Source organism: Thalassophryne amazonica, unplaced genomic scaffold (assembly GCF_902500255.1).
Source record: "Thalassophryne amazonica unplaced genomic scaffold, fThaAma1.1, whole genome shotgun sequence".
In the NCBI taxonomy this organism is placed as follows: Eukaryota; Metazoa; Chordata; class Actinopteri; order Batrachoidiformes; family Batrachoididae; genus Thalassophryne; species Thalassophryne amazonica.
In genome coordinates this window covers 49,734-62,685 of record NW_022986261.1, presented here as the reverse complement: position 1 = coordinate 62,685, position 12,952 = coordinate 49,734, and the positions used below count along the sequence as shown (strand labels likewise).

Here is a 12,952-nt window from a genome sequence, read left to right as displayed (position 1 = left end):
GCATCCCTTACTTCCGGCGTCCACCACCGGGTTTGGGGATTGGCGCCACGACAGGCACCAGAGACCCTGCGACCACAGCTACGAGTGGCCGCATCGACAATGGAGGTGCAGAACATGGTCCACTTGGACTCCATGTCTCCAACCTCCCCCGGGATCTGGGAGCAGCTCTCCCAGAGGTGAGAGTTGAAGACCTCGCTGACAGAGGGTTCCGCCAGTCATTCCCAGCAGACCCTCACGATACGTTTGGGCCTGCCAGGTCTGACTGGCTTCGTCCCCTCCCAGCGGATCCAACTCACCGCCATGTGGTGATCGGTTGACAGCTCAGCCCCTCTCTTCACCCGAGTGTCCGAGACACATGGCCGAAGGTCAGATGATATGACTACAAAGTCGATCATCGACCTCTGGCTCAGGGTGACCTGGTGCCATGTGCAGTTATGGACACCCTTGGGCTTGAACACGGTGTTCGTGATGGACAAACTGTGGCTAGCACAGAAGTCCAACAACTGAACACCACTCGGGTTCAGATCGGGGAGGCCGTGCTTCCCGATCACCCCCCTCCAGGTCTCACTGTCGCCGCCCACGTGGGCGTTGAAGTCACCCAGGCGAACAATGGAGTCCCCAGTGGGAGCACTATCTAGTACTCCTCCCAGGGACTCCAAGAAGATCGGGTACTCTGCACTGCACTCCGACCCGAAGGCGTAGGGACGTGACCCTCTCGTTCACCGGGGTGAACTCCAACACATGGCGACTGAGCTGGGGAGTAATGAGCAATGTTACCCCCGCCCGCCACCTCTCCTCGTGGGCAAGGCCAGAAAAGTGGAGCGCCCAGCCCCTTTCCAGGAGTTGGGTACCAAAGCCCACACTATGCATGGAGGTGAGCACGAGTATCTCTAGTTGGTAACTCTCAGCCTCCCCCACAAGCTCAGGCTCCCCCCCCCCCCCCACAGCAAGGTGACATTCCAGGTCCTGACAGCCAGAGGCTGTTAGCATGGGCCGGACTGCTGGGCCACCCGCCGCCCTCGACTGCCACCCAGTCCTCTGACCCAAACCACTCGGTGAAAAGAGGGCTGTCAGTAGCCTGTAAAAATCCAAAAATTAATCCATAAATTAATAGGGCTATTAAGATAATGGTTCTTGGGCTGATGTCACATCCTCCTTCTTCTCCAATGTCGGGACTCGCCATGAAGTTCCTTGTTTTTAGTGGAGCGCAGTTCAAAATCTGAATATTTATCTCTTCAAGTAACCAGGCAAGGATAAAATTTCAAACTGTTTGACTTTAGTCTTAAATACTCAAAAAAACATTACATGTCATGTCACCTACACTTTAATATTACTAACACATATGTGCAAAACTACAACAAATAAAAAAGTTAACATAGAATATATCAACTATAATAAAATGTAAATTTTACCAACCAACAACTGCAATACAGCACAATGGGTGGTGTTTTAATATCTTTTATTTTTTATTTTTGTGCAACATTTTCCATTTATGATTGAAAAATTCACAAATAATATTATTAAAAACTATCTACAATAAAACAGCTGCTCCTTAAGCCCCTTTCACACCGGGCTTGCATACAGTTGCATTGTGATGCTTATGGAGTACGCTGCAAAATTCTGCACATTTGGCATAGTCCCTGTGTAGGCTGGTGTATGATGGCGTATGGTTGTGTTCGTCGTCTTGCTCACAGCTGCGTATGGTTGCTTACTGCTCGCCGCTATTTTTATGCCTCTCACAGTCCACTCCTGGCTACTTTTTTGGGGGGGGTTTTGGCATTGTGGCAATGTGCTCCGTTCTCAAAACAGTGTGGCTCATGCAGCCACACATGCTGGTTCAATTACCTATTCTGAGCATGCACACGTCTGACAGTTTAATCACCTGTTGTAAGCATGCACGGGTCCTGCAGTCTGTGTGGATCATGTAGCCACACCTACACGCGGCAGTTTGATTACATGCTCTGAGCATGCACACCGCCAGTTTGATCACCTGTTGTAAACACGCATCATGCAGCCACACACACACGCACTACACCTGTTCTCCTCCAGCTGATTCACTCTGGATGCACGCACTCAGTTTATGGAAGTGTACAGTTGCACAGTGTTGTGTAGATTTGCATGCGGTAGCACAGTGTTGCGCAGACTTGCTTAAAAACTGCGTACTTTCTGCATCCAGTGTTCTACGCAGAAAAAATGAAACATTTAATTTTTTGAGTCTGTTTCGCATACCCCTTTGCGTCCTTCAGCATACTTCCATGTAGGGCAGCATAAACTCACCGTACAACCGCTTAAGATAGGTGTAGAGCTGCGTAGTCTGTACGCCGCATTACGAACTCTACGTAGGCCCAGTGTGAAAGGGGCTTTAGTTGCAGTGTTGCAGGAGCCATGTGAAATGTTAAAACATAACTATATGAATGTCATGAATAAAATGTTTAAAGACAAATGTTCGTTCTGTCATCTGTGCAGCAGCACTTACCGACTGTCCGAGCTTTTCCAAATTGTCCAAGAAATACTTCACCGACTCTCCCTGAGAGGGACAGTTACACAAATTACTATGATACAAGTGCACACTGCGCAAATCTGAGCCAAAGCAAATGACTAACTCAAGAAAAGCTTTCACTGAAAGGTGGTCTGCTCCAGTTTCCATTTCTAATCATGATTAACTTGAAAACTGCAATGTTAAAACCCCTGTTAAACAGCCTGCTGAAGAGAGAGCTTCAGACTGTGGCATCTGCGACGGTGGTCTGAAGGTTACATCCACTCATCACAGTTGTTTTGGTCTTTAAATGATGTCTTTGAACTGGTCTTTTCTCAGGGTGGAATGACTGAACAGCAAACATCATTAATGACACAAAAACAAGAACTGGGTAGATTTATTTGGGATCTTCTGTCATCCACACTGGTACATCACTAACAGTGTCCTGTTGTCGTACTCGACTGTGCACACTAAATGCACCTGACATTAACACATCATGTCCAGTTGCGTTGCCCAACATGACACCAGTGTTCCATAGCAACTGAACTATATTTTATGGTCAGTCTGGGGAGCTGCAGCCACAGGCTGATGACTGCATCCATTACCATTAGCTTGGGCTCATCAGCGGTTACTGCTTTTACTTGATTACAGATTCATGATCAAAACCAAAGGCAAGCTCTTCCCCTTGACCTGGATATTCAACTCTGTTCTGGTCAACGTCTCCACCAAACTCTGTTCCGGTCTTTTTAGATTTCCTGTTGAAGGACAAGTCTCATTTTGTTTGTTGTGTTTGCATGCACAGCCCATCTCCTGCTGCTGTAACCACAACTACATTGAAATTGACACAGTTATCATTTCATAAATGAGTCATCATGACATGACATCACACTAGGGCTGCCACAAACCATTATTTTGATAATCGATTAGCAACCAATTATTTTTGCGATGAGTTGACTAATCGAATCATACATAAATTGCAGCTTATCGCACCAGCATGCAGCTGCTTCTATATAGCCATCATTAGCTTCAAGCTTTAAGTATATAAGGTACGTGTTAACTAAAAAGAGGAGAAAACTGGAACCTGATTGCCAACCATGGACGGGGGTTTCATGTCAGTCACCAACACGTTGAAGTTTGCTTCAGTCAAGATATTTGCTTGCTGAGGTGTGCATGTTGTTAGCTTGAGAACAAACCCATCTACTGGAGAGGAAAGTATTTTTTTTAGCAATGTAATGTGGCGCTCTAAAACACGTTATTACGACACACGCTCACACGTGCGATACACACGCATTGCGCCACGAGTGTGGCGTTGTACTGAATGGCCACATATTTTCTAAGTGTCAAGCAAGTGGTGTTGGATGTTCATGTGTGTCACCTGGAATTTGGTCAACACCTGCCGCGAGAGGGATCGAATGGGCTCTCACAGGGCACACTCTGTCTTTCACCGCTGGTGTGCGTGAATAATTGTAGCGACAGGTTGGAGTCAGCTCCAATTTTTCACGAATGGCATGCAATTCTTCCTTTGTGTGATAGTTGGATTCAATCGCATTATGTGTGAAGGGGCCCGAATGTTAACATTTACAGCTATCAACTTAACAGCTATCAATATAAGTAAGTAGCTCGCTATAGACGTTAATCTCATCTGCTAACTAGCCAATTAGCTTACCATGATGACTCTTGCTTCGTCTGAATCAGCCACAATGTGTTTCCTTCTCAGATGCTCCTGCATCACTGCTGTACTGCCATGGAAGACAAGATCTGCCTTGCAGATTTTGCACTGCACGTTTTTCTCTTTAATTGGGTTTAAATGCTCCCAGACTTTTGAGTTTCATTGCAGGCTAGCCATGATATTGTTTGGGCATAACTTTTCCAGTGACATCACAGCTGACCCGGATTACCACTACTGCACATGTGCATCAATGACAGAAAGGCAGCAGAAGTTACAGCGGCAGCTTTGAGAAAAAAAGCTTAAAAAAAAAAAAACGAAGACCTTGATCATTAAATTAGTCGTTGACAATTTTAACAGTCGACGTAATTGAGATTAGTTGACTAATTGTGGCAGCCCTGCATCATACTGCATCACACTCATGTAAACTTTGCAACTAATCCATGGTTCCGTTCTTAACGTTAGCAGTAGCAGCAATCGTTCAGACATTTATTCGCAATAATTTGGATTTGTGTGCCCATGTGTTGGTTGGCATTTGTCAAGTGTTCCCTGTAACACTTGGCTCTGTTGGGACTGTTTACACTGAGACTGCTACCTGCTGCTTTGGACTTGAATTAACAGTCTTTTTCAAGACTTTTTTACCTTTTTACTTTTTTTTTTTTTTTTACTTTTTTACTGTGCTCCAACGCCTAAGGAAGACCTCTAACGGTCGAAACATCGCGACGGAGCACTTTTATCTGCTAACTTTCATCAGCGTTGGCAAGCTAACTAGCTTGCTAACGCTTTCGTTTTTTATTTATTTATTTTATTTTATTTATTTTTTTTTTTTTTCTCTTTTAGCACTGTTGTCGTGCGTTGCCTGTGCTGCTTCATGGCCTGTTTGGTGCCTTGATTGGGGCACTCCTTCTGCTGAATCACCTTTAAATTATTTACACATTATTCACTTTGTGTGTTTTTAGGAATCCGCTAGGTTGCGTAGCTACTAGCTCTTAGCCAATTTAGCATGGCGGCTTCTCCTGTCTCTCCCGTACTTTTCTGCTCTGGGTGTGAAATGTTTAGTTATTCCTCGGCCTCCTTTAGCAGTAACGGTACTTGTAATAAGTGCAGCTTATTCGTAGCTTTGGAGGCCAGGCTGGGCGAATTGGAGACTCGGCTCCGCACCGTGGAAAATTCTACAGCTAGCCAGGCCCCTGTAGTCGGTGCGGACCAAGGTAGCTTAGCCGCCGTTAGTTCCCCCCTGGCAGATCCCGGGCAGTCGGGAAAGCAGGCTGACTGGGTGACTGTGAGGAGGAAGCGTAGCCCTAAACAGAAGCCCTGTGTACACCGCCAACCCGTTCACATCTCTAACCGTTTTTCCCCACTCGACGATACACTCGCCGAGGATCAAACTCTGGTTATTGGCGACTCTGTTTTGAGAAATGTGAAGTTAGCGACACCAGCAACCATTGTCAATTGTCTTCCGGGGGCCAGAGCAGGCGACATCGAAGGAAATTTGAAATTGCTGGCTAAGGCTAAGCGTAAATTTGGTAAGATTGTAATTCACGTCGGCAGTAATGACACTCGGTTACGCCAATCGGAGGTCACTAAAATTAACATTAAATCGGTGTGTAACTTTGCAAAAACAATGTCGGACTCTGTTGTTTTCTCTGGGCCCCTCCCCAATCGGACCGGGAGTGACATGTTTAGCCGCATGTTCTCCTTGAATTGCTGGCTGTCTGAGTGGTGTCCAAAAAATGAGGTGGGCTTCATTGATAATTGGCAAAGCTTCTGGGGAAAACCTGGTCTTGTTAGGAGAGACGGCATCCATCCCACTTTGGATGGAGCAGTTCTCATTTCTAGAAATCTGGCCAATTTTCTTGGATCCTCCAAACTGTGACTGTCCAGCGTTGGGACCAGGAGGCAGAGCTGTGGTCTTATACACCTCTCTGCAGCTTCTCTCCCCCTGCCATCCCCTCATTACCCCATCCCCGTAGAGACGGTGCCTGCTCCCAGACCACCAATAACCAGCAAAAATCTATTTAAGCATAAAAATTCAAAAAGAAAAAATAATATAGCACCTTCAACTGCACCACAGACTAAAACAGTTAAATGTGGTCTATTAAACATTAGGTCTCTCTCTTCTAAGTCCCTGTTGGTAAATGATATAATAATTGATCAACGTATTGATTTATTCTGCCTAACAGAAACCTGGTTACAGCAGGATGAATATGTTAGTTTAAATGAGTCAACACCCCCGAGTCACACTAACTGTCAGAATGCTCGTAGCACGGGCCGTGGCGGAGGATTAGCAGCAATCTTCCATTCCAGCTTATTAATTAATCAAAAATCTAGACAGAGCTTTAATTCATTTGAAAGCTTGTCTCTTAGTCTTGTCCATCCAAATTGGAAGTCCCAAAAACCAGTTTTATTTGTTATTATCTATCATCCACCTGGTAGTTACTGTGAGTTTCTCTGTGAATTTTCAGACCTTTTGTCTGACTTAGTGCTTAGCTCAGATAAGATAATTATAGTGGGCGATTTTAATATCCACACAGATGCTGAGAACGACAGCCTCAACACTGCATTTAATCTATTATTAGACTCTATCGGCTTTGCTCAAAAAGTAAATGAGTCCACCCACCACTTTAATCATATCTTAGATCTTGTTCTTACTTATGGTATGGAAATAGAAGATTTAACAGTATTCCCTGAAAACTCCCTTCTGTCTGATCATTTTTTAATAACATTTACATTTACCCTGATGGACTACCCTGCAGTGGGGAATAAGTTTCATTACACTAGAAGTCTTTCAGAAAGCGCTGTAACTAGGTTTAAGGATATGATTCCTTCGTTATGTTCTCTAATGTCATATACCAACACAGAGCAGAGTAGCTACCTAAACTCTGTAAGGGAGTTAGAGTATCTTGTCAATAGTTTTACATCCTCTTTGAAGACAACTTTGGATGCTGTAGCTCCTCTGAAAAAGAGAGCTTTAAATCAGAAGTGTCTGACTCCGTGGTATAACTCACAAACTCGTAGCTTAAAGCAGATAACCCGTAAGTTGGAGAGGAAATGGCGTCTCACTAACTTAGAAGATCTTCACTTAGCCTGGAAAAAGAGTTTGTTGCTCTATAAAAAAGCCCTCCGTAAAGCTAGGACATCTTTCTACTCATCACTAATTGAAGAAAATAAGAATAACCTCAGGTTTCTTTTCAGCACTGTAGCTAGGCTGACAAAGAGTCAGAGCTCTATTGAGCTGAGTATTCCATTAACTTTAACTAGTAATGACTTCATGACTTTCTTTGCTAACAAAATTTTGACTATTAGAGAAAAAATTACTCATAACCATCCCAAAGATGTATCGTTATCTTTGGCTGCTTTCAGTGATGCCGGTATTTGGTTAGACTCTTTCTCTCCGGTTGTTCTGTCTGAGTTATTTTCATTGGTTGCTTCGTCCAAACCATCGGCATGTTTATTGGACCCCATTCCTGCCAGGCTGCTCAAGGAAGCCCTACCATTATTTAATGCTTCAATCTTAAATATGATCAATCTATCTTTGTTAGTTGGTTATGTACCACAGGCCTTTAAGGTGGCAGTAATTAAACCATTACTTAAAAAGCCATCACTTGACCCAGCTATCTTAGCTAATTATAGGCCAATTTCCAACCTTCCTTTTCTCTCAAAGATTCTTGAGAGGGTAGTTGTAAAACAGTTAACTGATCACCTGCAGAAGAATGGTCTATTTGAAGAGTTTCAGTCAGGTTTTAGAATTCATCATAGTACAGAAACAGCATTAGTGAAGGTTACAAATGATCTTCTTATGGCTTCGGACAGTGGACTTATCTCTGTGCTTGTTCTGTTGGACCTCAGTGCTGCTTTTGATACTGTTGACCATAAAATTTTATTACAGAGATTAGAGCATGTCATAGGTATTAAAGGCACTGCGCTGCGGTGGTTTGAATCATATTTGTCTAATAGATTACAGTTTGTTCATGTAAATGGGGAATCTTCTTCACAGACTAAAGTTAATTATGGAGTTCCACAAGGTTCTGTGCTAGGACCAATTTTATTCACTTTATACATGCTTCCCTTAGGCAGTATTATTAGACGGTATTGCTTAAATTTTCATTGTTACGCAGATGATACCCAGCTTTATCTATCCATGAAGCCAGAGGATACACACCAATTAGCTAAACTGCAGGATTGTCTTACAGACATAAAGACATGGATGACCTCTAATTTCCTGCTTTTAAACTCAGATAAAACTGAAGTTATTGTACTTGGCCCCACAAATCTTAGAAGCATGGTGTCTAACCAGATCGTTACTCTGGATGGCATTTCCCTGATCTCTAGTAATACTGTGAGAAATCTTGGAGTCATTTTTGATCAGGATATGTCATTCAACGCGCATATTAAACAAATATGTAGGACTGCCTTTTTGCATTTACGCAATATCTCTAAAATCAGAAAGGTCTTGTCTCAGAGTGATGCTGAAAAACTAATTCATGCATTTATTTCCTCTAGGCTGGACTATTGTAATTCATTATTATCAGGTTGTCCTAAAAGTTCCCTAAAAAGCCTTCAGTTGGTTCAGAATGCTGCAGCTAGAGTACTGACGGGGACTAGCAGGAGAGAGCATATCTCACCCGTGTTGGCCTCTCTTCATTGGCTTCCTGTTAATTCTAGAATAGAATTTAAAATTCTTCTTCTTACTTATAAGGTTTTGAATAATCAGGTCCCATCTTATCTTAGGGACCTCGTAGTACCATATTACCCCATTAGAGCGCTTCGCTCTCAGACTGCAGGCTTACTTGTAGTTCCTAGGGTTTGTAAGAGTAGAATGGGAGGCAGAGCCTTCAGCTTTCAGGCTCCTCTCCTGTGGAACCAGCTCCCAATTCAGATCAGGGAGACAGATACCCTCTCTACTTTTAAGATTAGGCTTAAAACTTTCCTTTTCGCTAAGGCTTATAGTTAGGGCTGGATCGGGTGACCCTGGACCATCCCTTGGTTATGCTGCTTTAGACGTAGATTGTGGGGGGGTTCCCATGATGCACTGTTTCTTTCTCTTTTTGCTCCGTATGCATCACTCTGTATTTAATCATTAGTGATCGATCTCTGCCCCCCTTCACGGCATGTCTTTTTCCTGGTTTTTTCCCTCAGCCCCAACCAGTCTCAGCAGAAGACTGCCCCTCCCTGAGCCTGGATCTGCTGGAGGTTTCTTCCTGTTAAAAGGGAGTTTTTCCTTCCCACTGTTGCCAAGTGCTTGCTCATAGGGGGTCGTTTTGACCGTTGGGGTTTTTCATAATTATTGTATGGCCTTGCCTTACAATATGGAGCGCCTTGGGGCAACTGTTTGTTGTGATTTGGCGCTATATAAGAAAAAAGTTGAGTTGAGTTGAGTTGAGTAGTCTGTCTACATTCCATTCAACAGTGCACTAGGACGTTTGCTCAGAGTGACGTAAACACTGTCATAAACACTTGGAAACATTCAGAAAAATGAATACTTTGTTCTTCGGCAGTCTCTGTAGCTGTTTGCTTTGATTGGCGTATACTTAGAGACGGGTCACAGAAGTGTACAAATAAATACCGGTATCTTAACACGTGACCTCTAACAGTCAAAATCTGAGCTGTTATGAATTCTGTGAGACATGTCCTTTAACAGTCAGATCCACTAACAGCAGGGGGCAGCAGTAATGATGACGGCACAGCTGTGTCACACTCACCAGCTGAAACTCTCTGCGGCGGTCGTAGGCGCTCTGGATTCCCTGGTCAGCCCACAGGGCTTGGATGGATGGCAAGTAGTGCTGGAAAAGTTTGGGCTCCACCATACTGTGACCATGAGACATCACTGAACGGGTGTCAAAGGCCATCATGATGTCTCCATGCTGCTGGGCTGACGGACTGCCCCATGGGATGTGCAGCTTCTCCCGAGCATCAACCAACACACGGATACCTGGATGAAGAAAAGCGATGAGTGGTACACAAAGTAGAGAGGAAAAAAATCTCTGATGTCAATAAAGGGTCACAGCTGACAGTGAATGATTGGAAAAAAAAACTAGATCATGACTGAAAAATTAAAGGCCATAATATTGGCCGAGGCAAGGCTTTCAAAACCATATTGAATTGAATTGATTTATTTATCTGGCACACAACTGAGCAACAACAAAGGCAATAACAAAACATAAAAGAAACAACGTACGAAAACCCGTGTGGCCGAAAGGGTGAAGGCAGAAGCAAAGCTTATAAGCAGCCTCCCCTTATACCATTAAAAATAAAGAATGTATATATACATATACACACATATACATATATACACATACATACACACCTACACACAGTCATAATAACTGTACAAGAAAAGAGAGAAAAGAAAAGGAAAAAAGTGTATAAACAATTTAACTTAATCACAAAATTTCAAAACACAACCAAACAAGTAAAAGTGAACAGTGACAAAATGTAAACCTAATCCTTCAACCTATAACGGGTAAATATATTCATTTTGTAAAGCCTTTTAAAACCAACCAATCTACCAAGTATTTTAATATTATCAGGACAATTATTCCAAATATTAACACCCCTGACGGAAACACAATGATTTTTGGTTTAGTATTAGTTCTGTACGTATTTCCCCAAACCTCGACACAATGTCATATATGGAACAAGTAATGCATGATATGGCGGTATTGTATCACTTCCTGTTCCGGAGCACAGCGGTGTTTTTCTGTATCTGTTAGCTGTTTAATCTGCGCAGTTAGATTGATCTAGTTAACTAGATAACGATTTATTTCACAGTGTAATCTTCACGTGCCTTAACTAAAGCACTCCCTCTGCTGAATCACCTCTAAATTATTTACACATTATTCACTTTGTGTGTTTTTAGGAATTCGCTAGCTTAGCGCAGCTACTAGCTCTTAGCCGATTTAGCATGGCAGCTGGGACTGGTTGGGGCTGAGGGAGAGAACCAGGAAAAAGACATGCTGTGGAGGGGAGCAGAGATCAATCACTAATGATTAAATGCAGAGTGGTGCATACAGAGCAAAAAGAGAAAGAAACAGTGCATCATGGGAACCCCCCAGCAGTCTACGTCTATAGCAGTATAACTAAGGGATGGTTCAGGGTCACCTGATCCAGCCCTAACTATAAGCTTTAGCAAAAAGGAAAGTTTTAAGCCTAATCTTAAAAGTAGAGAGGGTGTCTGTCTCCCTGATCTGAATTGGGAGCTGGTTCCACAGGAGAGGAGCCTGAAAGCTGAAGGCTCTGCCTCCCATTCTACTCTTACAAACCCTAGGAACTACAAGTAAGCCTGCAGTCTGAGAGCGAAGCGCTCTATTGGGGTGATATGGTACTACGAGGTCCCTAAGATAAGATGGGACCTGATTATTCAAAACCTTATAAGTAAGAAGAAGAATTTTAAATTCTATTCTAGAATTAACAGGAAGCCAATGAAGAGAGGCCAATATGGGTGAAATATGCTCTCTCCTTCTAGTCCCCGTCAGTACTCTAGCTGCAGCATTTTGAATTAATTGAAGGCTTTTCAGGGAACTTTGAAGACAACCTGATAATAATGAATTACAATAGTCCAGCCTAGAGGAAATAAATGCATGAATTAGTTTTTCAGCATCACTCTGAGACAAGACCTTTCTGATTTTAGAGATATTGCGCAAATGCAAAAAAGCAGTCCCACATATTTGCTTAATATGCGCATTGAAGGACATATCCTGATCAAAGGTCAGGGTAATGCCATCCAGAGTAAGGATCTGGTTAGACACCATGTTTCTAAGATTTGTGGGGCCAAGTACAATAACTTTGCGTGAGTTTTTCCACGCCTGTCGGTGACGTCATTCGCCTGTGAGCACTCCTTGTGGGAGGAGTCGTCCAGCCCCTCGTCGGAATTCCTTTGTCTGAGAAGTTGCTGAGAGACTGGCGCGTTGTTTGATCAAAATTTTTTCTAAACCTGTGAGACACATCGAAGTGGACACGGTTCGAAAAATTAAGCTGGTTTTCAGTGAAAATTTTAACGGCTGATGAGAGATTTTGAGGTGATTCTGTCGCTTTAAGGACTTCCCACGGTGCGAGACGTCGCTCAGCGCTCTCAGCCGCCGTCGTCAGCCTGTTTCAAGCTGAAAACCTCCACATTTCAGGTTCTATTGATCCAGGACGTCGTGAGAGAACAGAGAAGTTTCAGAAGAAGTCGGTTTCAGCATTTTATCCGGATATTCCACTGTTAAAGGAGATTTTTTTAATGAAAGACGTGCGGACGGGTCCGCGCGTCGGGACGCAGCCGCTGCGACGCTCCGCCACAGGAAAAACACCTCTGTTGAAAGCCTTAAGGACAAGTTGGAACATGTCCTGCCTGTTAAACAATTTCTCATATACTCACTCCACTGAAAGCCATCAAAAGCCGCCTGGATTTTACAAATGGTTATCAACACGGAGGTGTTTTTCCTGTGCCGCCGCACCGCGTCGGCTGCGTCCCGACGCGCGGATCCGTCTGCACGTCTTTCATTAAAAAAATCTCCTTTAACAGTGGAATATCCGGATAAAATGCTAAAACCGACTTCTTCTGAAACTTCTCTGTTCTCTCACGACGTCCTGGATCAATAGAGCCTGAAATGTGGAGGTTTTCAGCTTGAACAGGCTGACGACGGCGGCTGAGAGCGCTGAGCGACGTCTCGCACCGTGGGAAGTCCTTAAAGCGACAGAATCACCTCAAAATCTCTCATCAGCTGTTAAAATTTTCACTGAAAACCAGCTTAATTTTTCGAACCGTGTCCACTTCGATGTGTCTCACAGGTTTAGAAAAAATTTTGATCAAACAATGCGCCAGTCTC

The 12,952-nt window shown here is 43.6% G+C and overlaps 1 protein-coding gene across 2 annotated transcripts in view; it reads right to left on the bottom strand.

The window, feature by feature from the left end:
- The window catches only part of LOC117505881 (guanine nucleotide-binding protein subunit alpha-13), a 47,313-nt gene that overhangs the window by 17,299 nt on the left and 17,062 nt on the right, over nucleotides 1-12,952 (bottom strand). Inside the window, exons 2-3 of one of the 2 annotated variants that reach the window (XM_034165415.1) lie at nucleotides 9,845-10,074; nucleotides 2,477-2,527 (exon numbers count right to left, since the gene is read on the bottom strand). In XM_034165415.1, coding sequence (XP_034021306.1) covers nucleotides 2,477-2,527; nucleotides 9,845-10,074 — 281 coding nt within the window. The remainder of the gene's footprint in view (nucleotides 1-2,476; nucleotides 2,528-9,844; nucleotides 10,075-12,952) is intronic. The other variant, XM_034165416.1, reaches the window with a different exon arrangement.